The sequence below is a fragment of the Alexandromys fortis genome, unplaced genomic scaffold (genome assembly GCF_014885135.2).
Source record: "Alexandromys fortis isolate MF-2015 unplaced genomic scaffold, M_Fortis_MF-2015_v1.1 scaffold_21, whole genome shotgun sequence".
Taxonomy (NCBI): domain Eukaryota; kingdom Metazoa; phylum Chordata; class Mammalia; order Rodentia; family Cricetidae; genus Alexandromys; species Alexandromys fortis.
In genome coordinates, this window is record NW_026067905.1 from 7,391,812 (window position 1) to 7,413,661 (window position 21,850).

Sequence of the window (21,850 nt, forward strand, 5' to 3'; positions counted from 1 at the left end):
TATTTACATTGCAATTCATAACCCCAGCAAAATTTGCAGATACAAAGTAGCAACGAAATGATTTCACGTGCGGGTCACCACGCACGAGGATCTGTGTTAGAGCTGCAGCTCCAGGAAGGCTGAGCCCCACTGCTGTCGTGGATGATGCGGGTGCTGTCCAGATGCCTGCTCCATGCCTGGCATCCTCACCCTCTCACAGGCAAGAAGCTGCCTCAGCCCTTCTCCCAGACCTCCGCTTTCCTGAAGACAGCCACCCTGCCTCAGCTGCACCCCTTTTGGTAGCCATATCCCGGTGCCAGGGCATAAAGGCTATAAAACTATATATTCCAGTCTGTGATTGCCTCTTCTTATCTCCATTTTTCCAGCCTCCTCCGTGTTTAAAGGCCATGGCCTGTCTGAGCTTACCTGCTCAGTGTGTGACTGTGTATACTCTGAGTAGCAGGGAGGCTGGACAGTCAGATACAAGAACCTTTCTTGATAGTCTCTATGTCTATTGTAGGATTTAAATTGACCCCAGATGGAGCTACCTGTGTGAGGCAAAAATAATAACATCATCACACAATGAGTATGACAAAAGGGATTTACTAAAAAAAAAAAAACCATAGTCAAATCAGCTGCTTACTCCTAGGCTTGAGTGAAAGAATGTTAATCAGCTCAAGAAGATGGACAATATAAGGAATTGGAATCTCACCTAGATCCTCTGGAGAATCGAGTCCTGCAGGCACCATGCTGTAGTAGATACTAAGGGAATGGAGTCCTGCAGGCACCATGCTATTAGCCTCTCAATGTGTATATATTTCAGTTTTGACTGTCAGAAGTACAGCTTAATACATTTTACCATGTTAATTTGTGGAATTTTATCACCGCAATAATATAATAACCTAGAAATGTGGTAATAAATACAAGGATAAGAACTTGCAAAAAATAAAAAAGAGAAAGGATGAAGTATAGGGGTGAGTGAAAAATGACTTGAGATAGGTAAAATGCAGAACAATGACTTGGAGCAATGCTATATGAAAACTAAGGGCATGTTTGACACGTAGGCTTTACTTTAAAATGCATTTCAGAACTACTTTGAAGTTATTTTTAAATGTATATGTATAACCTGAGATGCCCCTCTAGTATGCTGACACACAGGAGGGGTCTGTGCACCCTGAGAGGCCCCTCTAGTATGCAGTCACACACAGGAGGGGTCTGTGCACCCTGAGAGGCCCCTCTAGTATGCTGACACACACAGGAAGGGTCTGTGCACCCTGAGAGGCCCCTCTAGTATGCTGACACACACAGGAAGGGTCTGTGCACGCTGAGATGCATCTGTTAATTCCTTTAGAGAAATGAACTGGGTGACCCGAGGGGGTTTTTCCATCTCTCCTTTTTCTGAATTCAAGCATTGAAAGCAAACCAGGAAACATGAAAGCCAGGAACCTGAGTCATCTGGGGTTGTTCAAGCATGAGGTTAGGCTTTGAAAAAGACTGTTCAAGAAATGTGCTCTTTGCCCACTTAGTTAAAACAGGGCGCTTTTTATGATGTTTGCCTAGAAACCCTCTGGTCCTTTTACTTTGGGTACAGCAACACACAAGTCTTGCCGCCCCCCCTTTCATCTAAGGAGAACAGCCCCCTTCTAGCAACAAATAAAGTAATGCGCGTGCGTGGAAGTTTTCAACAAGCTTGAGCGAGAATTCCGACTCAAGGAGAAATCTTCGAAGGGTTCCGAAAGAGTCAAGGTTCTTGAATTATGAAGGTATTTAAAGAAAATTCTAAAGGGCTGTGGTTTGCTCCCGGCAGTGAGTTGGATCCCACACACTACGGTGTACCAAACATAGCTCAGAAAGAGGAGATTCTGCTCCACTGTGCAGGTAAATGCAGAATTGTAGAGCAATAGTGGGGACAGCCAGGATAATGAAATTAAAACGATAAAGACCAGTAGAAGTCTAAAGGCAGTTTGCACTCATCTCTTCCAAACACACAGGGGAATGAGACACTCGCTGATACGGCTGGGAAGTCTTGAAAACCTTCTTGTGAAGGGAAAATTTAAATGGTCATGGAAGGCAAATTGACTCGACTTTCAAGTAGATAGATAGAGATAGACAGATAGACAGACAGACAGACTGACTGACTGATTGATTGATTGATTGATTGATCGTTCTAATGCTCTATGGAGAACAGAAGCCTGCTCTCACCAGGTTCCAGTTTCTGATGAGACATGCATGGAGATCACAGCCTACATTTGAATTCTGTGTAAACATTCTTCAGTCATGGCAGCTGGGATTCCCTGAGTAAGACCAGTAGAAGACTGGGCCCATCAACTCCCCATCATGGAAGAAGGGGCGACTCCTGGGGCTCCACCCCTCCTGGGGGAATGGGGGGGGAAGGGCAGAGGTTTCCATCAGCTGTATAGCCATTTGCAAAGTGCCCATGTCCCTGTAACCAACCTTAGTGAGGCTCACTGGGACACACACACACAAGCAGAGGGAAGGTGACAAAGACTGGTTGGGGAAGGGGCATGAGAGGGCATGAGAGCAAATGGATATGATTGATACATTGCCTCCCTAACGTATCTAAAACTGTTATAATGAGGGCAATCAATAGGCATAATTAAAATACCCAGTAATTTATTTTAAATATAAGAAAAGGTATATGGAGAGAAAAAAAATCATTTTCTAGTGACAGGCGATCTGTCTCTTTTCTAGAACACACTGGATCCTTTGGACAAAAATCAAATAATTTTGCAAGAAGGAAAAACAAAACCGTGCTTCAAAGTATAAAAACATTTACAGAAAATTTTTTTTACCCCTTTGCACTCTGTGACCTGAAAGATGAAAAGAAGCTTCTGAGCCCATGATTTTCCCCAAACCCGACTGGATTTCACAACGCTGCCCTTAGGGAGCTTCAAAGCCAGGCTGCAGGTCTGAGCCTGCCCGGTGTGCGCTCACGTAACAATTTAAACAATGTTGTGATTTATCTCCTCACACGGAAGGTAAACAGATATTACCCGCAGAGGCTATATAGGAACTCGGCGGGGCGAATTAAGGTTGCAGAGAGTAAAGCGCTCGACTGGTCCTGTGCATTCCTCCGGGTCATCCCAGGGTGCAAGCTGATGAGTTTCTGGCTTTCCCACCAGGCTGCCCCCCCAGAACCACTTCTTATCTACCACAGAAGCCGTCCTGCTCTGCTCTTGCCAAAGTGGGTGCTCAGAGAAAACCGACAAAATTGCTCTTTTGGGGGCAAGATACAAATCACCTTTGGCTGTTTCTCTCAGAGCTTAACTGGGACCCCTTCTGTGCCTTCTTCTGTCTTAAAATGCTACAGAAAAAAATCTACACCTGGAAGAGCAGAGCCCCCCCCACCCCCACAGGCCTTTCTCACGCAGCCTACCCATATCTTTCCGAACATCCAAAGGAATACATCTCTTAAGTCAGAATGGATGTCTGTGTGCTGCTCAGCTCATGAGACTAAGCCGTGAGATCTAGAGAGCAGGGCACTGCCATCCAGAGATGGAACATGAAAAGCAAAAGGACTTAAAACTAAGCCTGGTGGTCAGTGGGTCCAGGGACATAGCTCAGTTGTTAAGATGCTTGACTAACATGCACAAGGTCCTGAGTTCAATTCCCAGCACCGCATAAAACCAGGCATGATTGGCTTGGCACAGGTCTGGAATCCCAGCACTCAGGAGGTGGAGGCAGGAGGATCAAAGGTTCAAGGTCAGATTTGGCTATATAGTGAGCTCAAAGCAAGAATAGGCTGTGTGATACCCTGTCTCAATAAAGCCAAAAAGGAAAAGAAGAAGGGAGCAGCAAGGGAGGGGGGGGAAATGCTGTTTGATTAGGAACAAACAATATACAAATGTCATACAAATCAGGTCATGCAAAGGATATAATCTGTGGAAAAGGAAAAAAGTGGTTCCTGTGGGTCCAATTATGATCAAAGAATAAAGACAAGTTATTAAGTTTTAATTCAAACTCTAAGGGAAGTTCAGTTTGGAGAGGGCCACTGGGGTATGCTTCTCATGACAAGACACATTTAAATGTGTAACAGAGAAAGGGAAGGCAAGTTTTGAATTGTTAAGCCAGTTGAGACTCCTACCTTTGCTTTAAATTTCCTAGCACAAATCTTTAATACATGGTTTCTCCTATGCTATACATAGAAATATAAAAAATATACTATGTATCTTCATTTTCTAAAACTCAAATTCTTTTTAAAAGGCTTACTATTTATTTTATGTGTATGAGTATTTGCTTGTGTTATAAATGCGTGGCATGTGCTTGCAGTGCCATGGAAGGCAGAAGAGGGCATCAGATCCCCTAGAACTGGGGTTACAGACGGCTGCGAGCTGCTGTGGAGGTGCTGGAGACCGACGCAGGTTCTCCAAAAGAGTAGCTATGCTCAACCAATGAGTCATCTCTCCAGCCCCTTTAAATGCTTTTGAACTAAATCTAATTGATGTTTTTATCATTTAAAAAGTGCAAAATACTGAAATAAATCTGTCTATTCAATGTCTCTCATCTTCCTTTCCTTCCTCCCCCACTCCTTGTTTCGAGGTAGAATGTGATCTGGGATCGGCTTCCTCAGATCATACCCCCGTTAAGCATCTCCCCACGGTGAAGAATATTCAGCCTGTCTCGTGGACGCCATGAAGTTTTCCATAATGACCTCTGCTTTGGTGCCATCGACCTCTGTGACCCGAACACCTAGGTAAACGTCAAGAGTCCGCGGGTGGCCAGGCACACATGAGTGAGTAGAGATGGGGCATGGAGCCTCCCCGTCTTCTCTGCTGCCAGCTCCGGAAAGTCACAGTTCAGCCACCGAGAGACGTTGAGCCAGCCACTCTACCTGGTCAAAACGTGAACAATGCTGAAGCTGGATTCTGGGTGTGAGGAGCTGTTTTCCCTGCTCATTAGTCACCGAATGTCAATGTTTGTGTGACTGCAGGGAGAATCCAGAGACACCAGATGGCCCAAAACTTTCCTTTCTCAACATTACAGTACAGCCTTGTCCACGGCTCCCATGAAAGCGTAACTGTGCGGTCGCAGCACATTGCCTGGAAAATGATGTTTTCCTTGACAGCAATTAGGGTTTTACCCAAAGATCTGCCAGCCTGTAGCAACATTCAAAGATATATTCTTTTAATTAAGGAAAGAAAATTGCTATTAATGAAGCGATGAAACCACACACTAAGACTAGAAACCCCATGTTACATTTCAGATAAAATGTGTCTTGCCACTTTCTGCCTTAATATAATAGCATCATGGCTTTCAATGAACACATTTACAATCAAATATGTATTGAACTTGAAAAACCTCTATTTGCAAAATGCACATAGCATAATTTTCTTCTATAGAAGCAACAACAACAACAAAAAAAAAAACAGTCATCTTTAAAACGTCCATGACAGAACTGGAATCCACTGAGCTAGGAAGACCATGTCAGAAAGTCTTGGTCTACCCATTTTCCCCACCGTGTACACAGCTAAGGATCGATTAACTTATCACTGGCATGGCTTCTGCCTGCTGCTTGATGACGCTAAGGATCCGCTGAGTTCACCCGGGAAGTTCAAAGACATCAAAAACAAAAGCCCTTGTCTTTTCTCAGCTGTGTGGGACCTAAGTTCTGGCAATAAGGAGATGTCAAGTCCTAGAACAAATTAGGTATTTTAAGATAACCCAACTCTAGGTGGGCATGGTGGTACAAGCCTGTAAGCCTAGCATCTGGGAGGCAGAGGCAGGAGGACCAGGGGCACAAGGCCAGACAGCTGTTTGGTTAGCTTGAGGCCACCTGGACTCCATGAAACCCTGTGACAAAAATAAATAAACTCCAAACAGAAAGGATGGAAATGCTGCATTGCTGTAACCCATGGTGTCTCTAAAGGCCATGGGAACTGGAAGAAATCTGTTTTAGAGCCTAGAGGCGCTGCAAGAAAATCTAAGAAACAATTAAGCAAACATGCGCGTAACATCCCAGAGAGTGTGAGAACGCGAGGTGTGAATCCCTGTCTACCAGCCCCAGTGCCTGGCCCAGCTTTGATTATATTTCTGTGAGTGGCTTTATGGCTTAACAATGGTCTGAATTTCTTGTTTGTAGTCAGGAAGCCCTCAACTTCGTCCACAGTTGGCAGCTAAATGTGTGAGGAATTAATGTTTTACTTAGGGGTGTGCGTATTGAAATTTTCTGTTGAGTTTTGGGGTACTGTGTGCAGAGACAGAGTTTGGGCTGAGGTCAGTTGTACCAGGCTTTTTCTTTTGGGCCGCCAACCAGCTCCCACGCCATGACAGAGACTTGGGAGTTGTGAACGCTCAGCCTAGCTTAGACTCATTTCTTGCTCTTTTAACTTAGATTAGCCTGTTTCTCTTTATATATTTTTTGCCTCAGAGCTTTTACCTTTCTTTCTGTGTGGCTTACTTTCCCGTTTTCTCCAACATCTGGCTGGCTGGCAGCTGCCTGGTTTCTGGCCCCAGGCGTGCGCCTCTTTTTCACCCTGTTCTCCTTCTCTTCCTCTCTCTCTCTCATTCTTTTTGAACCTGGATTTTTCCTCCTGCTTATTCTCTGTACCCATCAGCCCTGCCTATCCTTCTACTGCCGAGCTATTGGCCATTCAGCTTTTTATTAGACCAATCACGTGCCTTAGGCAGGCCAGGTGAAACAGCTACACATTTTTTTCATAATTAAACAAATGCAGCAGAAACACAGATCTTTACAGTTATAAAGTAATAGTCCACAGCATAAACAAATGTAACACATCTTTACATAGATAACGATCCACAACAGTCAATGGGCCTGAAATGGACACACACTGTCTTCTGCTGAGCAGCCAGCCAACCTAGTGAGCTTCCAAGCTGGGTTTAGGTTTGGGTATGCTGACGTCACCTAAGGGAACCACACATCTGTGTTTCTACAGCTGTCGGCTTCTGTGCCTTGAGCTCAGTGGGGAAATTGGGGCACTGAGGGAACTTCCCAGGGCTTCTGTTCTACTTCAGGCTCTCCGCAGACTTTATCACACGAGTACCACAAAACTGGGAACCAGGAATCATCTCCTCCATCCACTCCTGCCTCCACAGCTGTCTGCTCTTCCCTGCTTCTTCCTTACTATTAAGTTTGTCGTATGTGGAGGAAGGAACTCTCTCTCTCTTGACACAGCCTCAAACTTAGCCCATGAAGGGTGGCGGGGGAGGAATGAGAATGAATATATACTCTTCATGGGTCTGGATTTCAAGAAGATTCTAGATTATCTATTTACCTACACATAGAGTTAAAACCCTTCGCTAGAAGGGCGCTGCTGATGCTCATGTAATGACATCCCCAGCCCTTTGCTCTGTCAAGCGTTTCTTCCGCCCTTATGCGCACAGGTGAGCCCACTCATTCCCTCTCAGAACGCGTGGTCCTCCTTGGGTCTGAACAGCTTGTTATAAGCCTCACATGGGGTCCTTGAAGGAACCTGGGACACAGTGCCCTGATGTTAGATGTAAGAAGCTTCTCTTGCCATCCTCTACCTCTATCTTAGGCTTATCTGGGACCACATTCTTCCTTAAAATGTAACAGCATTCTGTCTTGTAATTTTTAGAGCTTTCACCTTCTGCTAAAAACTGACAGTTTGGGACTATTTGTGAGTTGTAATCTCACTTCCCTAGTGACTAAAACTGAATCCTAGTTTTTTAAATTTTGTTTGTTTGATTTGGTCTGGTATTCCCTTTGGGAAACAGTGTTGTTGGCCTAAGTCTTCTGCCACCGTTATCCATGGGGTGACCCTCAAAACTATGAGTTGCTGAGTTTCTTGGGATTTGGAACCACATACATTAGGTTATTGCTACACTTCTGGGACTTCACATGGAATTCCTGCCTCCCAGACACATTACTAGAAACTGAATAAATGGTACTCTCATTTGAATGTGTCCCGCAAACAGTGATGTTTTAGAAACTTAGCTCCTAAGTTTATGTTAGCAGCATTTGAAGGTGGGACCTGAGGCAGGCAGTTAGGATGAGCTGAGATGCTGAGATAGCCCTCGTCATGTGATAGCCTCTGCTATGTGGAGACGCAGGAAGAAGGCTCTACCAGGTGTTAGGAATCCCACTCTGCAAAGCCATGTGCTAAGTACATCTTTAGTTTTTTATTCGTTAAAAATATTTGGGGGGAGATGCACAGTCAGCATTGGGGTCAGAAGACAATGTAAGGCAGTAGGCTGTCTCTCTACTATGATGGAGGTCATCTGTCTTGGTGCAAGTACTTTTCCCAGGGAGTCACTTTCGGCTCCTAAATCTTCATTATTGAGGCTGGAGGTGTGGCTGAGTTGGAGGAACACTCACCTCACACACGCGAATCCCTGAATTCAGCCCCAGCACTGGTGTAAAGTAAGATATGGTGACTCAAAGCTCAGCCTACATAAGACTCTGTCTCCAAAACTCCTCAATCTTCATAAAGTTCCCCATCCACAATACTCAGCGGCTGAAAGCAGCCCGAAACAGAAGGCTGCTCCCATACCTAGTATTCCTGATCATTGCTCTGCTCAGGAAGTGAGATGCTCCCAGAGCTTTGTTGGGTTTTCCACCATTAGTTGTGTCCTCAGAATTTGGACAGCATCAGCCCCTGCCCACGGACATATGCCTGCCTGCTAATTTGGGCCTTAGAATATTTAGGGACATTAAGAGGTGTGTCCAATGGTGTGGTAAAATATGCCCATAGGTGCAATGGTGGCGCAGGTGTTACTGGGGCAACCAGCCACTCTCTGATTGGACATAAGGCCTGCTGCAGCTCTCAGTTCTTATTAGAGAAGGTTCTACCTGCAGTGGACAGTGACAGCCCAAGATTCACAGCTGATCAGAGTGGAAAGGTAAGCGTCAGTGGAGAGTACTCAGCCACAAATGGAGACATATATAGCACATGCACACACTTCCAAGGCTCGGGGACCATCCCAGGAGCTGGTGGAAGGGCTGGAAGAGCCAGTGTCAGGCAGTAGCAGGGTGTAACAGTGTCTCTGGACATGACAGAACCACCATCATCGTGAACTCACGGCCGCTGAGTTTCCTGCCCAAATCAAGGCAGCCAACATTCCAGCATGGAGCGGGAGAGACTTACAAGCCCCCAGCACTAAATGAGAAGCTACTGATGGCTGACGGCTTTTATGGGAGGGGAGCATTTTCTTCCTGTGGTGTCCCCTGGCAGGTCAACCACACTCCTGTGGATGGCTCCAAACACACAAGTATACAAGCAACGCAAATTGAACTTCTTGGTGGGGAGAATTTTTTGAAAGGGTGCAAAGTCGGGAGGGGTGGGGGAAAGGTGGAACAAAGACCTAGGAGGAGCTGGGGGAGGAGTGGGGTATGAATATGCTCAAAATAGAGTGTGTGAAAATTTCAAAGAATTAATAAAAGTATTGTGTGTGTGTATATATATATATACATTCAAATATATATAATACATATACAATATAGATATATATTTTTAAAAGATATGTCCAAAATTAATGGACTTACTGGGATGATGAGTGACAGTAGGTGCTGAAACTTAAGAGTATTTGTCCACAATTCATTCATTCACTCATTCATTCATTCATTTAAGACTTTTCCGGGTGTTGGAGGAAACAGAATCAGCACCGGATGCATTCTCAACAGGTTGAGCGTGGATCCGCAGTTACATCAGTAGCTTCCGGTTTTACTCTTCCTAAAGGTATTGACGGCAAATGAGAACTGAGAAGTTAATACAAATAGCTCAAAAAATCCTGCCTGTCAAATTGCAGGGCCTCTACCAACCTGCTTTTCTGGGAACAGCATGGACTTCTAGCAATAAAATTAAAAGCTGCCATGACACACTGGAGAGTTCAGGATCTCAACAGGAACTGCGGAGAATCGTGAGACACCACACAGTTCTCCCCGACGCCAGACAAGAAAGACCCTCTAGTGACGAAACTACTTCGTGCAATGTCTGAAAATCACAATAAAAACACTTCCTTTTCCTTTACCTCCCCCAACACACACACACACACACACACACACACACACACACACACACACACACACACACGCCCGCGGGTCCCCTTAAAATGATGGCAAAGTTTCTGCTGCCCTCTAGTGATCATACTCTAGAACTGGCGTGCACACAAAAAAACTTCCCAGACAATAATTTTAAAATGACACAGTCATTTAGACTTTGGGGAGACAGCGAACTGTGAAGGAGAGAAAAGTAAGTAAGGCGTTCAACTTCCCAAAGCCTCAACTCAGCAGCCCAGTCACATCTGCAGAGAGACAGTTATGAAACCCTTTCTAGGCCTGGGGAGGTAGCTCAGAGGTAAAGAGCACTTAACCTCTTGCAAAGGACCCGTGTCCAGGGTCCAGCACCCCCATCACAGCCGCCCATACCTAAGCCCAGTTCCAGGGGACCCTCTGCCACCTGCTGACCTCCAGGGGCACATGCACACACGGTGTATGTAAACTCAAGCAGGCATGCAAAGATAAATAAATAAATTGGAAGCTAGAGAGATGGTTCTGTGGTTAAGAGCTCTGGCTGGTCTTGCAGGGAAACTGAGTTCGATTCTCCACACCCACACAGTGACTCACATATGCCTGTAACTCCTGTCCCAGAGGATCTGATGCCCTCTTCTGACCGTCACAGGGACCAGGCACACACATGGCAAACAGACATACAGGAAGGTAAAAATATTTATAAAAACAATAAATAAAATATTCAAATTTAAATAAATAAATATTTCTTAAAATCTCTTCTTAAGGCTCTCTTGTAGGCAGAGAGAACAAACAAAATCATAACAATCTGCGCAGTGGTGGTGCACACGTCTTTAATCCCAGCACTTGGGAGACAGAGGCAGCCGGATCTCTGTGAGTTCGAGGTCAGCCTGGTCTACAAGAGCTAGTTCCAGGACAGGTGGGGCTGTTACACAGAGAAACCCTGTTTTAAAAAAAAAATCATAATCAAAATAGACTCAAAACACAGCACCCTCTCAATAAAGTAGGACTATAACTCCTTTGTTAAACTTCCCAAGTCTCCAGTAAGCCGAGGCCCAGCATGGATCACTGACTTTAAAGCTGGTTCAGCCAGCGCTCTGAGTGGCTCGGGAGCCACAGCCCAAAGGTCAGATCCTAACTGTAGCTCTCCCTGCCTCAGTATCCTCATGCAGCTGACAGTGGGGAATCTTAAAGAGTCTCAAACATCGTAAGGGGCTATTTTCAGACACTGCCGGCACTTGCTACTAAATCTGGAAATACACATTCGCGCCTCAACGCTCAGTTCTCTGGATCGTGTCTTCAAAACTGTAAGAAACACACACCAGACTTATGCCGAAGCCACATCCAAGAGTTAGTAGAAATCGCACAAAATTTAAAATAAGCTCAATGGTGCACTGTAAAGTCTGGCGCTGGAGATAGCAATTGTTTGCATTCCTCGAACACTCTAGGTTTACTTCAGAGAGGCCCTGTTGGACTCTAGCGTCCAAACACCGAGGAGGAGTCACCCCCAGACACCATCTCACACACCACAGCCGATGCAAAAGCATGAGGATTTTATTAATTCTGTCATGACAGGGTCCCTCAGCATTCGGGAAGCTGAGAGACCTCGAATAGCTGGTACAGTCTACTTTTAAAGGGGCCACAGAAGCAAGGGGGGGTTGTTCTTTGACTATTCTGATTGGCTTATTCGAAAGGGCTATTACCAATAATTGACTGGAGAGCTGTTGCCTGATCAGATGAGGTAAGAGGTCATTTTGACCCCGTTTCCCAGGGGACTGAACCAAAACATACGTATATGGGTAATTGTTCAGGAACTGAGTACGTGCGAGTGTAGCTGTTAGATCCTTGGTTCCCAGGGGAGGAGGGGAAGCACTATGGTACAGAGGCTGAGAGGATTCAGAATTGTCAAAAATGGCTTCAGGATTGTCTTAAAGTCTTACAGCTCCCCAGGACCCAATTTACCCCCCAATTGAACCCACCAGGAATTTGAGCAACAGAGATGCTGAGGAGCTGGTCCAAAGTCGGGTGCTCAGGAAGTAACAATGAGCAGCATTAAACAGAACCACAGAGCGGGCGGGGTCTTCTTGAGATGGAGCACGCCGTGGTCCATTAGTGAGAGCACCATAGTGAAGGGTTATTGTGCAACCACAACACATAAATCCTGCACAGTAACGTCAAGGGCACTATGCTAAGTGGGGAAAGTTAAAATGACACCGTGTATGATCTATTTATCCATAGCCTTCGTGTGACAAAGCTGCCCGGATGGGAAGACTGGGCACCCTTCTAGAGTTAGAGATGGGGGGGGGGGGGGGGAGGGAAGGTGTGATTCCCAGGTCACAAGGTCATCAGGGAGGGCTTTAGAATGACACCTAGCTTTACTCCTCTCATAGTCTGTTTGTTTTGTATGGGAGTCTTGCCTGCACCTACGTCTGCACCACGTGTGTGCCTTCTGCCTGTGGAGGCTGGAGGAGGGTGTAGGATCCCCTGTCGCTGGAATTGCAGGTCACCGTGAACTGCCATGTGGATGTTAGGAACCAAGCCCAGGTCCCCTGTGGAAACAGCAAGAGCTCTTACCCACCGAGCCATCTGTCCAGTCCCTAGTTTGACGTCGCTAGAGGCTGTGGCTCCTCAAGGCTGCACACGTGATGAAATGCCTCAGAACTACACACAGCCTACCAGCGTTTGTTTCCCGGCTTTAAAACTGTGTCGTGGTTCATGAGACAGAGCTACTGGAAAAAAAAACAGGCAGGGACAAAGCACACAGCCTTCACTGCATGACTCAAAATTCCTTGGCAGTTGAAAATGGTTGTAATATAAAAAGGTAAGTTTAAAGCTTACAGAGTAGCTGGCTGTGGTAGCAAATACCGTCAATCAAAGCCCTCGGGAAACAGAGGCAGGTGCATCTCTGTAACTTTGAGGCCAGTCAGTAATGTTCCAGGAGAGCTAAGGCTACAGAGTTAATCTCTCCGCCCGCCCCCCTCCACACACACAGAGAAAGAGAGAGGGGGAGAGAAGGAAGGGAGGAAGGAAAAATTAAGAAAGGAAGAAAGAAAGAGGGATAGAAAGAAAGGAAGAAAGAAAGAGGGATAGAGAGAGAGAAAGGAAGAATTATAAAGTAAAATATGCCTTGTTTGAAGTTATTTTAAAAGTCAATAAGTGGCTAAATTCACCTCTTAGTGATATATTCTTTTATACTTACCCTTGCCCAATTTTCTCTAGTTTTAATGTCTCCATCTATGCATTCTGATTGTCAGCAGCAAAATAATTTTGTGACTTCTTAGGAAGTAGTGGAAAACAATAAACATGACTTTATCTTAAGCTCAGAGCTGTGGTACACACCTGTAATCCCAGGACTCCTGAGTCAGAGGGCAGAGGATCAAGAATTCAAGGCAAGCTGAACAGTGGTGGCACACGCCTTTAATCCCAGCACTCGGGCACAGAGGCGGGAGGATCTCCGTGAGTTCAAGGCCAGTCTGGCCTACAAGAGCTAGTTCCAGGACAGGCTCCAAGTCTACATAGAGAAACCCTGTCTTAAAAAAAAAAAAAAGAATTCAAGGCAAGTTTGAGCTACACACACTTTCGATAAATACTAAATTATGAGGGACATGTCTCCCGTAAAATGTTAAGGTGATGGCTGTGATGTAGCTAAGTTTTCCTAGCATAAGGCCCTGGATTTGCTCCCCAGTACAATATAAACAGGTTTACGATGGCTCATTCTGCTATCCCCATACCCAGGAAGGAGAGGTGAGCGAAAGATGAGGATCACCCTCGATTCCATTGTGAGTTCAAAGCCAGCCTGGGTTACATGAGACCTTGTCTCAAAAACAAAGATCTCTGGAAAAATTAATCAATAGGGCTAGAAAGATGGCGCGGCTGGCAGTGCCCTTGCCCCACAAGCCTGAGGACCTGAGCGTGAGGACCTTAGAACTCATAAGACAAGCGGCACAAAAAAGGGCACAGTGAAGGCCGGCAATCCCAGGGCTGGGGAGGCAGAGCCGGGAGGCTCCCCCCGCCTGTATGCCCAGATGTGTGAGCTCCAGGCTCAGTGAAAGCCTGGGTCAAAACCTAAGGTGGAGGAATATACTCAAGTTGTACACACAAACACACACACACACACACACACAACAAAACAAATAAATAAATGTTAAGGAGAAACAGTACACAAAGTCTTGTGGCTTCATTTCTGCTGTGGTGTGTGTGCATGTGTGTGGGGGGTATAAAGCCAAAATTTAAATCAGAACAGTGGCTTCTCCGAGCAATAACTTGTGCTTGAAGGATAAGGATAACTTGTGTTTCCTCTCTTAGGCTTCCATATATATCCCGAGCTTCTGTTGAGGAAGAACTGCCATGGTTTTCGGAGACTTTGGATGGGCATTCTTTAAAGCTGCAAAAACGCAAGCGAGACCAGGATTTCCAAGAAGAGGATTTGGTTTCTCTTCATCGTGAGATAAGAGGCAGGAAACATAAATAGCAAACATCTGTGAGTTAGCAGCATCTGACAGGTCAGGAGGAGAGTGGACGGGAATTCAGAGTTTAGCAGGAAGTGTCTAACGGTGGAAGTGCTGACTTGAATCCTGTGTGTGGGATTAATCACAGAATCACGGATGGAGGACCTGAAGGTCTCAGAAGAAACAAATGTTCAAAACTCTGAACCCAACAGTCACTATCTCCGGATGGGCATGTTTCAAAGGCACTGTGGAAGAGCAGCGAAAGTATACATTTAAAGTGTGAGCTGCCTGTGGAGGGCCGTGCAGGGCAGGGCTATCTGCTGCACCAGACGAGCCTGACACAGGCCCACCTTAAGATTGCATCTCCCCAGCTGTGCTCCGCATGCCTCTGGTATGGCTCACAATGAAAGCCTGGGGCTCCAGATAATGGGACTTGGCTTCAAGCACTAATGAGCATGCTTTTTCCTGCGTTCTGGGAAAGCCAAGGCTGAACTGCAGCGCCTGACCCTGAGCAGACCCTTGGCATTTCCCAGAACGCTGACTAGATAGGGAGAAGGGCTTTACCTTCTTAAAATTTGAAACTGATTCGGCTCGACAATCTCTGTGTGCCGTGCGTGTCTAGCTCTTTCAGAGACTTCAACTTTACAAAGGAGCTGGAGGAAGCTGTCGGTTGTTGATGCTCAACCGAAGTCGCAGCTGCCGCGACAGGAGCAGAACCTCAGACACAGCCCAGATAGAAAAGGCCAAGAGGAGGACTCTAGAGCTCACTCCGGATTGCGGCTTTCAGGGCAACGACGCGCTTCTGACCCAAAGTGCCACTGCTGCCCACTGACCAGTAGATCCAAGAGGACACTTCTACCACGTACAGAGGACAGGAGGATGAAGCTGTGGCTGCCAGGAGAACAGGTCACACAGCTGTGGCTGCTGCTGTCGCTCTGTGCCTTGCAGACCCCCGCGGGGAGCACTGAGGTAGGGGCAATGGAAAAGGGGATCTCTCGGTGATCTGTGCGACCTACGCACCACTAGGATGGACATATACCTGGTGGCCACCTCGGTGATAAAAACTTAGACACCACAATCCAAGAGCAAAGGATCTCAGTGAAGACTGAGGGAAACAATTGCTATTTTTAAAAAAAAAAGGTGGTTTTTTTTTATATATAATTGATGATCTGGCATCGAGCTATTTTCCTGATTCTTTTTAAGTATTAAAATAACTGTTTCCAAGGGACAAATCATGTGAAATAAGCCTATTTGACTCGAAACAACTTTGTAGGAACAGCACAAGTTTTGAGTATTCTAACTTAAGATCTAGATACTGAAAATGAGCTATTGATAAACGGTACAGGGAAATACCTGAGATCTGGTGACATGGTAATATTTGACAGAATATGATGCTTGGGGGGTTAATGGAAGCTTGTTTTAAAATCTTATGTACTGCCTAACATCATTCGATCGGTCTTAAAAACTGGACCGAGATTATATGCAACTAGACAGCCTGTCATCATAACTCACACACTTAAAATACCACAGCGTGTGCTTTCTAGCTCCACCCCCACCAGCACTGACCTTGGACAGAATCTTGCCCTTGACGCATTCCGTTAGTGAGAAAAGCTAACATTGCTTTGCTGAGACGTAAGCCTAGGTTTGAATTGGGTAATTCAGGTAAGGTTCTCAATAGTGAGCCCATGGAACCCAGGGAGCCGCTAGCTTCATTTCAGTGCTCCCTAGACAGTGCTCAAGTGTTCCCCCCAACACCCCGCCACAAAGGAGTGTGCTGTCCCCTCACTACCGAGAGGACAGGCTCGCCTAGGCACTGCCCCACTCTCGGCTCCCCCGGCTCCCCTGGGAACAGTGCTTTCTTGAGAAGATTTGGAAGAAAAACTGCACACAGGGAGTCAGCTCTGCTCTCCACGCTGGGGCTTGGTTAACCTTAAGTCTATGACAAGAGGGCTTTTCCCCCAGGACAAGATATTATCTGAGAGCCTTCAGAGCTGCCAGCCATTGTGGAGACAGTCTGACTGGATCTGGAATTTACTCTTAAGTCAGCCTGCCACCAGACCCAGAGCTGCCTGCACCCACGTGGCCTCATTGAGGAAGGAGGGGGATATTTTAGATCCCATGTTTGCTTTTTGTTGTCTTCCTTTTTTCTTCAGAATCTAAGTAAGCAAGAAGTTTGCTTTTTTCACCAGAGTCTCCCATGGAGAACCTAACACTACTCATCGCTCAAGGTTTTTCTTCGATACAGTTTAAACATTTAAGATAGGGCGGCTGGAAAGAAGGCTCGGGGTTAAAGTGCTTGACACACAAGCATGGCAGTCTGAGTGGGGGTCCCTAAAAAGCACATGAAATCCAGGCATGGTGGAAGGGTTCTGTAATCCCCGCACCAGCAGTGGGAAAGGCGTGTGGAGACAGGTAGGTCCCCAGAGCTCCAGAGATCACTGGCTAACCCCTCAGCTAAACTGCTGAGTGGGAGAACTTATCTCAAAACACAGAGTAGAAAGCAATAAAGGAGGACCCGTGGCATTGACCTCTGACCTCCAAGGACATGCATGTACACAGCAAGATATAAAGTTAAATATATATATATATAAATATATAAATATATATATATATGGTTGTTTTGTTTGGATTGGGTTGGGTTGAGGCAGTGTAGTGGCATTTCAATTGTATTTTAATAAATAAAGACTGCCTGCAGATCTGAGAGTAAAACAGTCCCACTGGCCAGCCCTACAGACCAGGTTACGGTAAAACACACGTTGAATCCCCTTAGCCACAATGACTTGCACTTTAATCTCAGTGGTGCATGCCTTTAATCCTAAACCTAGAAAGGAATATAAAATGGGGGGAGGGGGGAGTGGAGAGACAGTTCTCAGACACAGTCTCATTCTGAGATTCCTGGAGGCAGGATCGGCATTTCAGACTGAGGTTGAGGTAAAATAGCTGGCTATTTTGCACTTCGGATCTTTACGTTGAACCCCAATTTCTGACCCTGAGTTTTTACTAATCGTTCATCAAGGCAGGGTCCCACACTATAACCCAGGCTGGCCTGAACTCACCACGTACCCAGGCAGGCCTCCAACTCTTAGCAGTTCTCCTACCTCAGCCTTCCACGCGCTAGTTTTATAAACAAGAGCCACCATACCCAGCTCTTAACGTCCTTCTCTGAAGGACGTGGAAAGTAAAATCAAAGTATACAGTTAGTGCCTTATTTCTTCAACAAATTCAAAATATAGAAACACTGTGAGCTCTAGTACAGAACACTTCCTTCCTGGCGAGATGAGCTTTTGAGTTTTGTGTGCTTCTTATGAATAACGATAATTCCAGACCAGGTAGGAATAGCATGGGGGTCATTATAATAGACACGGCTTGACTGTCCCGTGTAAAACGCTGTAGGACACAACAAATCTGTGACCTCATTTCCATCTATCTGGCTTGGATAACACAAATCAAGATTTCTTTCTCTTACAGGTTGCTCTCAAAGTTGACCTTGACTTGACACCAGGTTCTTTCGATGATCAATACCAAGGCTGTAGCAAACAGGTCATGGAGGAGCTAAGCCACGGAGACTACTTCATTGAGGAAGTAGGCAGTCATAAGTATTACTCCAGAGCCTGGCAAAATGCCCACTTAACCTGGTTGAGCCAAGAGGACACCCACCCCGAGAGCATGACCACTACACATGGTGTGGCCATCTTGGTCTACACCTTGAATCACAATGTGAGCTCTGACTTTGCCACAGCTATGGCCAAGGCTGTGGGGTCTCCCGGGCAGTACCAACAGTCATTCCACTTCAAGTATTTGCATTACTTCCTCACCACAGCCATCCAGCTGCTGAGGGAAGAGAGAGCCACAAAGAACAGTGACCTGTGCTACGAGGTGCACCATCGGATGAAGAACGTGACGTTTGAAGTCCGTGTGGGTGCCACCATTCGGTTTGGCCAGTTCCTCTCTGCCTCCCTGCTGAGGGAGGAGACCCAGGAGTCTGGAAGCCAGACACTGTTTACTATTGCTACGTGCCTGGGTGCCTCTTTGCAAGACTTCTCTTTCCGGAAGGAGGTCTTGATCCCCCCCTATGAGGTATTTGAAGTCGTAAGTAAGAGCCGCAACCCCAAAGGAGAGTTGATAAACTTGCGGTCTGTTGGGAACCTGAGCACATACAACTGCCAGCTGTTAAAAGGTAAGCCTGCTCTAAACTGGATCTGTATGTTTCACAATCGTAGATCGGTCTTCACGGGTTTGTTTGTTTGTTTGTTTGTTTGTTTTCCTGAGTGGGCTTGGAGTAGGGGACACTGGCCCCAAGAGAAAGCCTGATATATTTGGCACTCCATGTTGGGCCACTAACCATCTCCCAAATCACAACCCAGAGACTTATTAGTTTTGAATGTTCAGCCTTATCTTAAACTTGTCTCACTAGCTCTTGCTACTTATTTTAACCTGTTTCTCTTCATCTGTGTTTTGCTTTGGGGCTTTTTACCTTTATTTAGTTCTGTATATTCTACTTTCACTGCTTCCTTGGTTTCTGGCTGGTGGCTGCCTGGCTGACTAACCCCAGGCATCTCCCTCTCTTTCTCCCTCAAGCCTAGAGTCCTCCTCCTACTTATTCTCTCTCCCTACCAGCCCCACCTCTGCCCAGCTATTGGTCATTCATCTTTCTATTGGGCCAATCAGGTCCCTTAGGCAGGCAAAGTAAAACAAAAGCAACACCTATTTCCATGATTAAATAAATACATCATAAACAGTTGTAACACCCTTGCCTAATTACACCAGTGCAACATAAACAAATGCAGCACACCTTTGCATAGTTGAAGTAACATTCCACAACATAAACAAACGTAATACATCTTTACAATGTTGAAATAACAATCCCCAACAGAAGAGAGTGCATGGTATATATTTTTTTTACCTTCTCCATCAAACTCTTTTCTTCAGGAAGGAGGTCAAGGTCCTTATATGAATAAGAGGTTCTCAAATTAACACAAAAAGTAAAATTTTTACTTTCTAGTTTTCTATTCATTAAGCCTATTCTGTTAAGATTGGACACCTTGGCAACATAGAATGAATCAAAACAAAGTCATTACCCTGGGGGAATTTTAGTCTAAGGAACAAGGAGAGCAGAAACTAATGTGTGAATCTGAAAGTCCCAAGTGACCCAGCAGATGTTTGAGCGATGGGTTTGAGCTCCTTGGTCCATGCAGGGAGCTGCTCTGCTTCTGGAGAAAGTGAGGTGGGCTTCCAACAGAGGGCTACGTGGGACTTGAAATGGACATGGAAGTTTTTAGGGAAAGAGAGTAAGCATACAGTGAAATCATGGGGCCCAGAGTGGCCGGAGAGAGCAGGGTGTGGAGAGGGGAGAGGCCCAGAGAAGTATGAGGGGCCTCATCCAAGCAGTAAGTTCTGGTGGACCTGATCGACCTGTATCCACTGTAAGCTATGGATGATGAGAAGTCATCAGAAGTATGGAGGACATCAGCCAAGCATGGTGGCATACATAACTCTAATCCCAGCACTTGGGAAGCAGAGACTGAAGGATCTCTGTGAGTTCAAGGCCAGCCTGGTCTACAGAGAGTTGGCCAGAGCTATGAGTAAGACTCTATTACAAAACAACAGACACAAAACAAACAAACAATATCAAAAAGATGTAGAAGGTCCAGGGCTGGGAAGATACTGACCAGCACAAGGGCCTTGGACTAGAACCCCAACATGGCATTAAACCAGGTGTCATGGTTTAGGCAGGAAGATCAGAAGTCCAGGGTCATACTGTCATTACATAGCAAGTTCAGGGCAAGCCTAGGATGTGTGAGACCTTCTCCTTAAAATGGGTTGGAAACAAGACTCAGATTCGGTCCCCAGTACCAACCCATATGGAAACTCACACTCCAGCCCCAGTTCTTTTCTGGCCTCTGTGGGCACTGGGCATATGCTCAGGCACAGTGCTCATATGCATAACATAAAATAAGTACATCTTTTAAAATGCATAGTGTCTTAGTTAGGTTTCTATTTCTGTGATAATACTATGACCAAAAGCCAGTTGGAAAAGAAAGGATTTATTATGTCTTATAGCTTGGAGTCCGTCCATCATCTAGGGAGGTCAGAGCAGGAACCGAGCAGGGGAGCTGATGCAGATACCATGGAGGGGTGCCGCGTACTGGCTTGCTCTCCATGGCTGGTTCAGCCTGCTTTGTTAAAGAACCCAGGACCAGCAGCCCAAGAATGGCACCACCCACAATGGGCTGGGCCCTCTACCATCAACCAATAACTAAGAAAAGGCATTACAAACTTGTCTATATAGACCAATCCTATGGGGCCATATTCTCATTTGAGAGTCCCTCTTCCCAAATTAGTTTAGCTTATGTCAAGTTGTACTCATCAGTACACATAATTTAAAAACAGAAAAGAAGTGGGTTATTTAATTGATCAACGTTTTAAAAGCAGCTCTGGGGATATTGTGGGAAATAAATCTCTCTTTAAAAAAGAGAGATTCAGGCTGGAGAGATGGCTCAGAGGTTAAGAGCATTACCCGCTCTTCCAAAGGTCCTGAATTCAATTCCCAGCAACCACATGGTGGCTCACAACCATCTGTAATGGGGTCTGGTGCCCTCTTCTAGCCTGCAGAAATACATACAGACAGAATATTGTATAAATAAATATTTTAAAAAGAGAGAGAGAGAGAGATTCAAGATATCACAATAGACAAAAAAAGAAAAGCATGCTCTTTAGGAAAAGTAAGTAATCCCATTCTGGTCCTTCGTGTTGCCACCCAGTTTGCTCTGCTAAGGGGCAGGTCTGTCACAAGTTCTGTTCTGTTCTGTTCAGTTAGGGACAATAGTCCTTCCCCACATATGAATGCAGGCAGAGTCAGTTGTAAGCCAGCTGCACCATCTACCTTTGGATTATTTCCCAGTCTCTCTCCACTCCTTCATCAACACTAATGTCTAGATTCAGCCCTTCCCAGTTCCATTCCCCACAGTGTAGTGCAGGGCATCGCCAAGCCAAGGTCTAGTCTGCTCACCCTGTCTGCACATACAGACTGGGAAGAGGTGGACCTGTCCGTATTGTTATCTCCTCTATCTTCCCCTTGGCAGCAATATGAATGACATGAAGATTGGCTCCACAGAGTCAAGACAGTTGTGTTTGCCAAAGAATGAAAAACTACAGTAGAATATGAAGGAAAGAATGCTGCCCTGATAATGAGTGAGAGCACATCCAGGCAGGTCCCATGATTTTTGCCTAGGAGCAGAGGCGAGGAAAAGTAGGTCAAGCAAGTTCAAGGTCAGACTGGGATATGAGATCTTGTCGGAAGGAAGGAAGGAAGGAAGGAAGGAAGGAAGGAAGGAAGGAAGGAAGGAAGGAGAAAGAAAGAAAGAGAGTGAGGGAGTGAGGGGAGGGGAAAGGAGGGAAGGGGAGAGGATGGGAGGGAGAGGAGGGGAGGGGAGGGGAAGGGAAGGGAAGGGAAGGG

At 45.8% G+C, this 21,850-nt stretch overlaps 1 protein-coding gene across 1 annotated transcript in view; it reads left to right on the top strand.

The window, feature by feature from the left end:
* The first annotated feature begins 14,557 nt into the window (after nt 1-14,557).
* Nucleotides 14,558-21,850, top strand: part of Art4 (ADP-ribosyltransferase 4 (inactive) (Dombrock blood group)) — an 18,440-nt gene continuing 11,147 nt past the window's right edge. The window contains exons 1-2 of the mRNA XM_050135213.1: nt 14,558-15,363; nt 17,863-18,571. Of these exons, the coding sequence (XP_049991170.1) occupies nt 15,274-15,363; nt 17,863-18,571 (799 nt within the window). The 5' untranslated portion in view covers nt 14,558-15,273. The remainder of the gene's footprint in view (nt 15,364-17,862; nt 18,572-21,850) is intronic.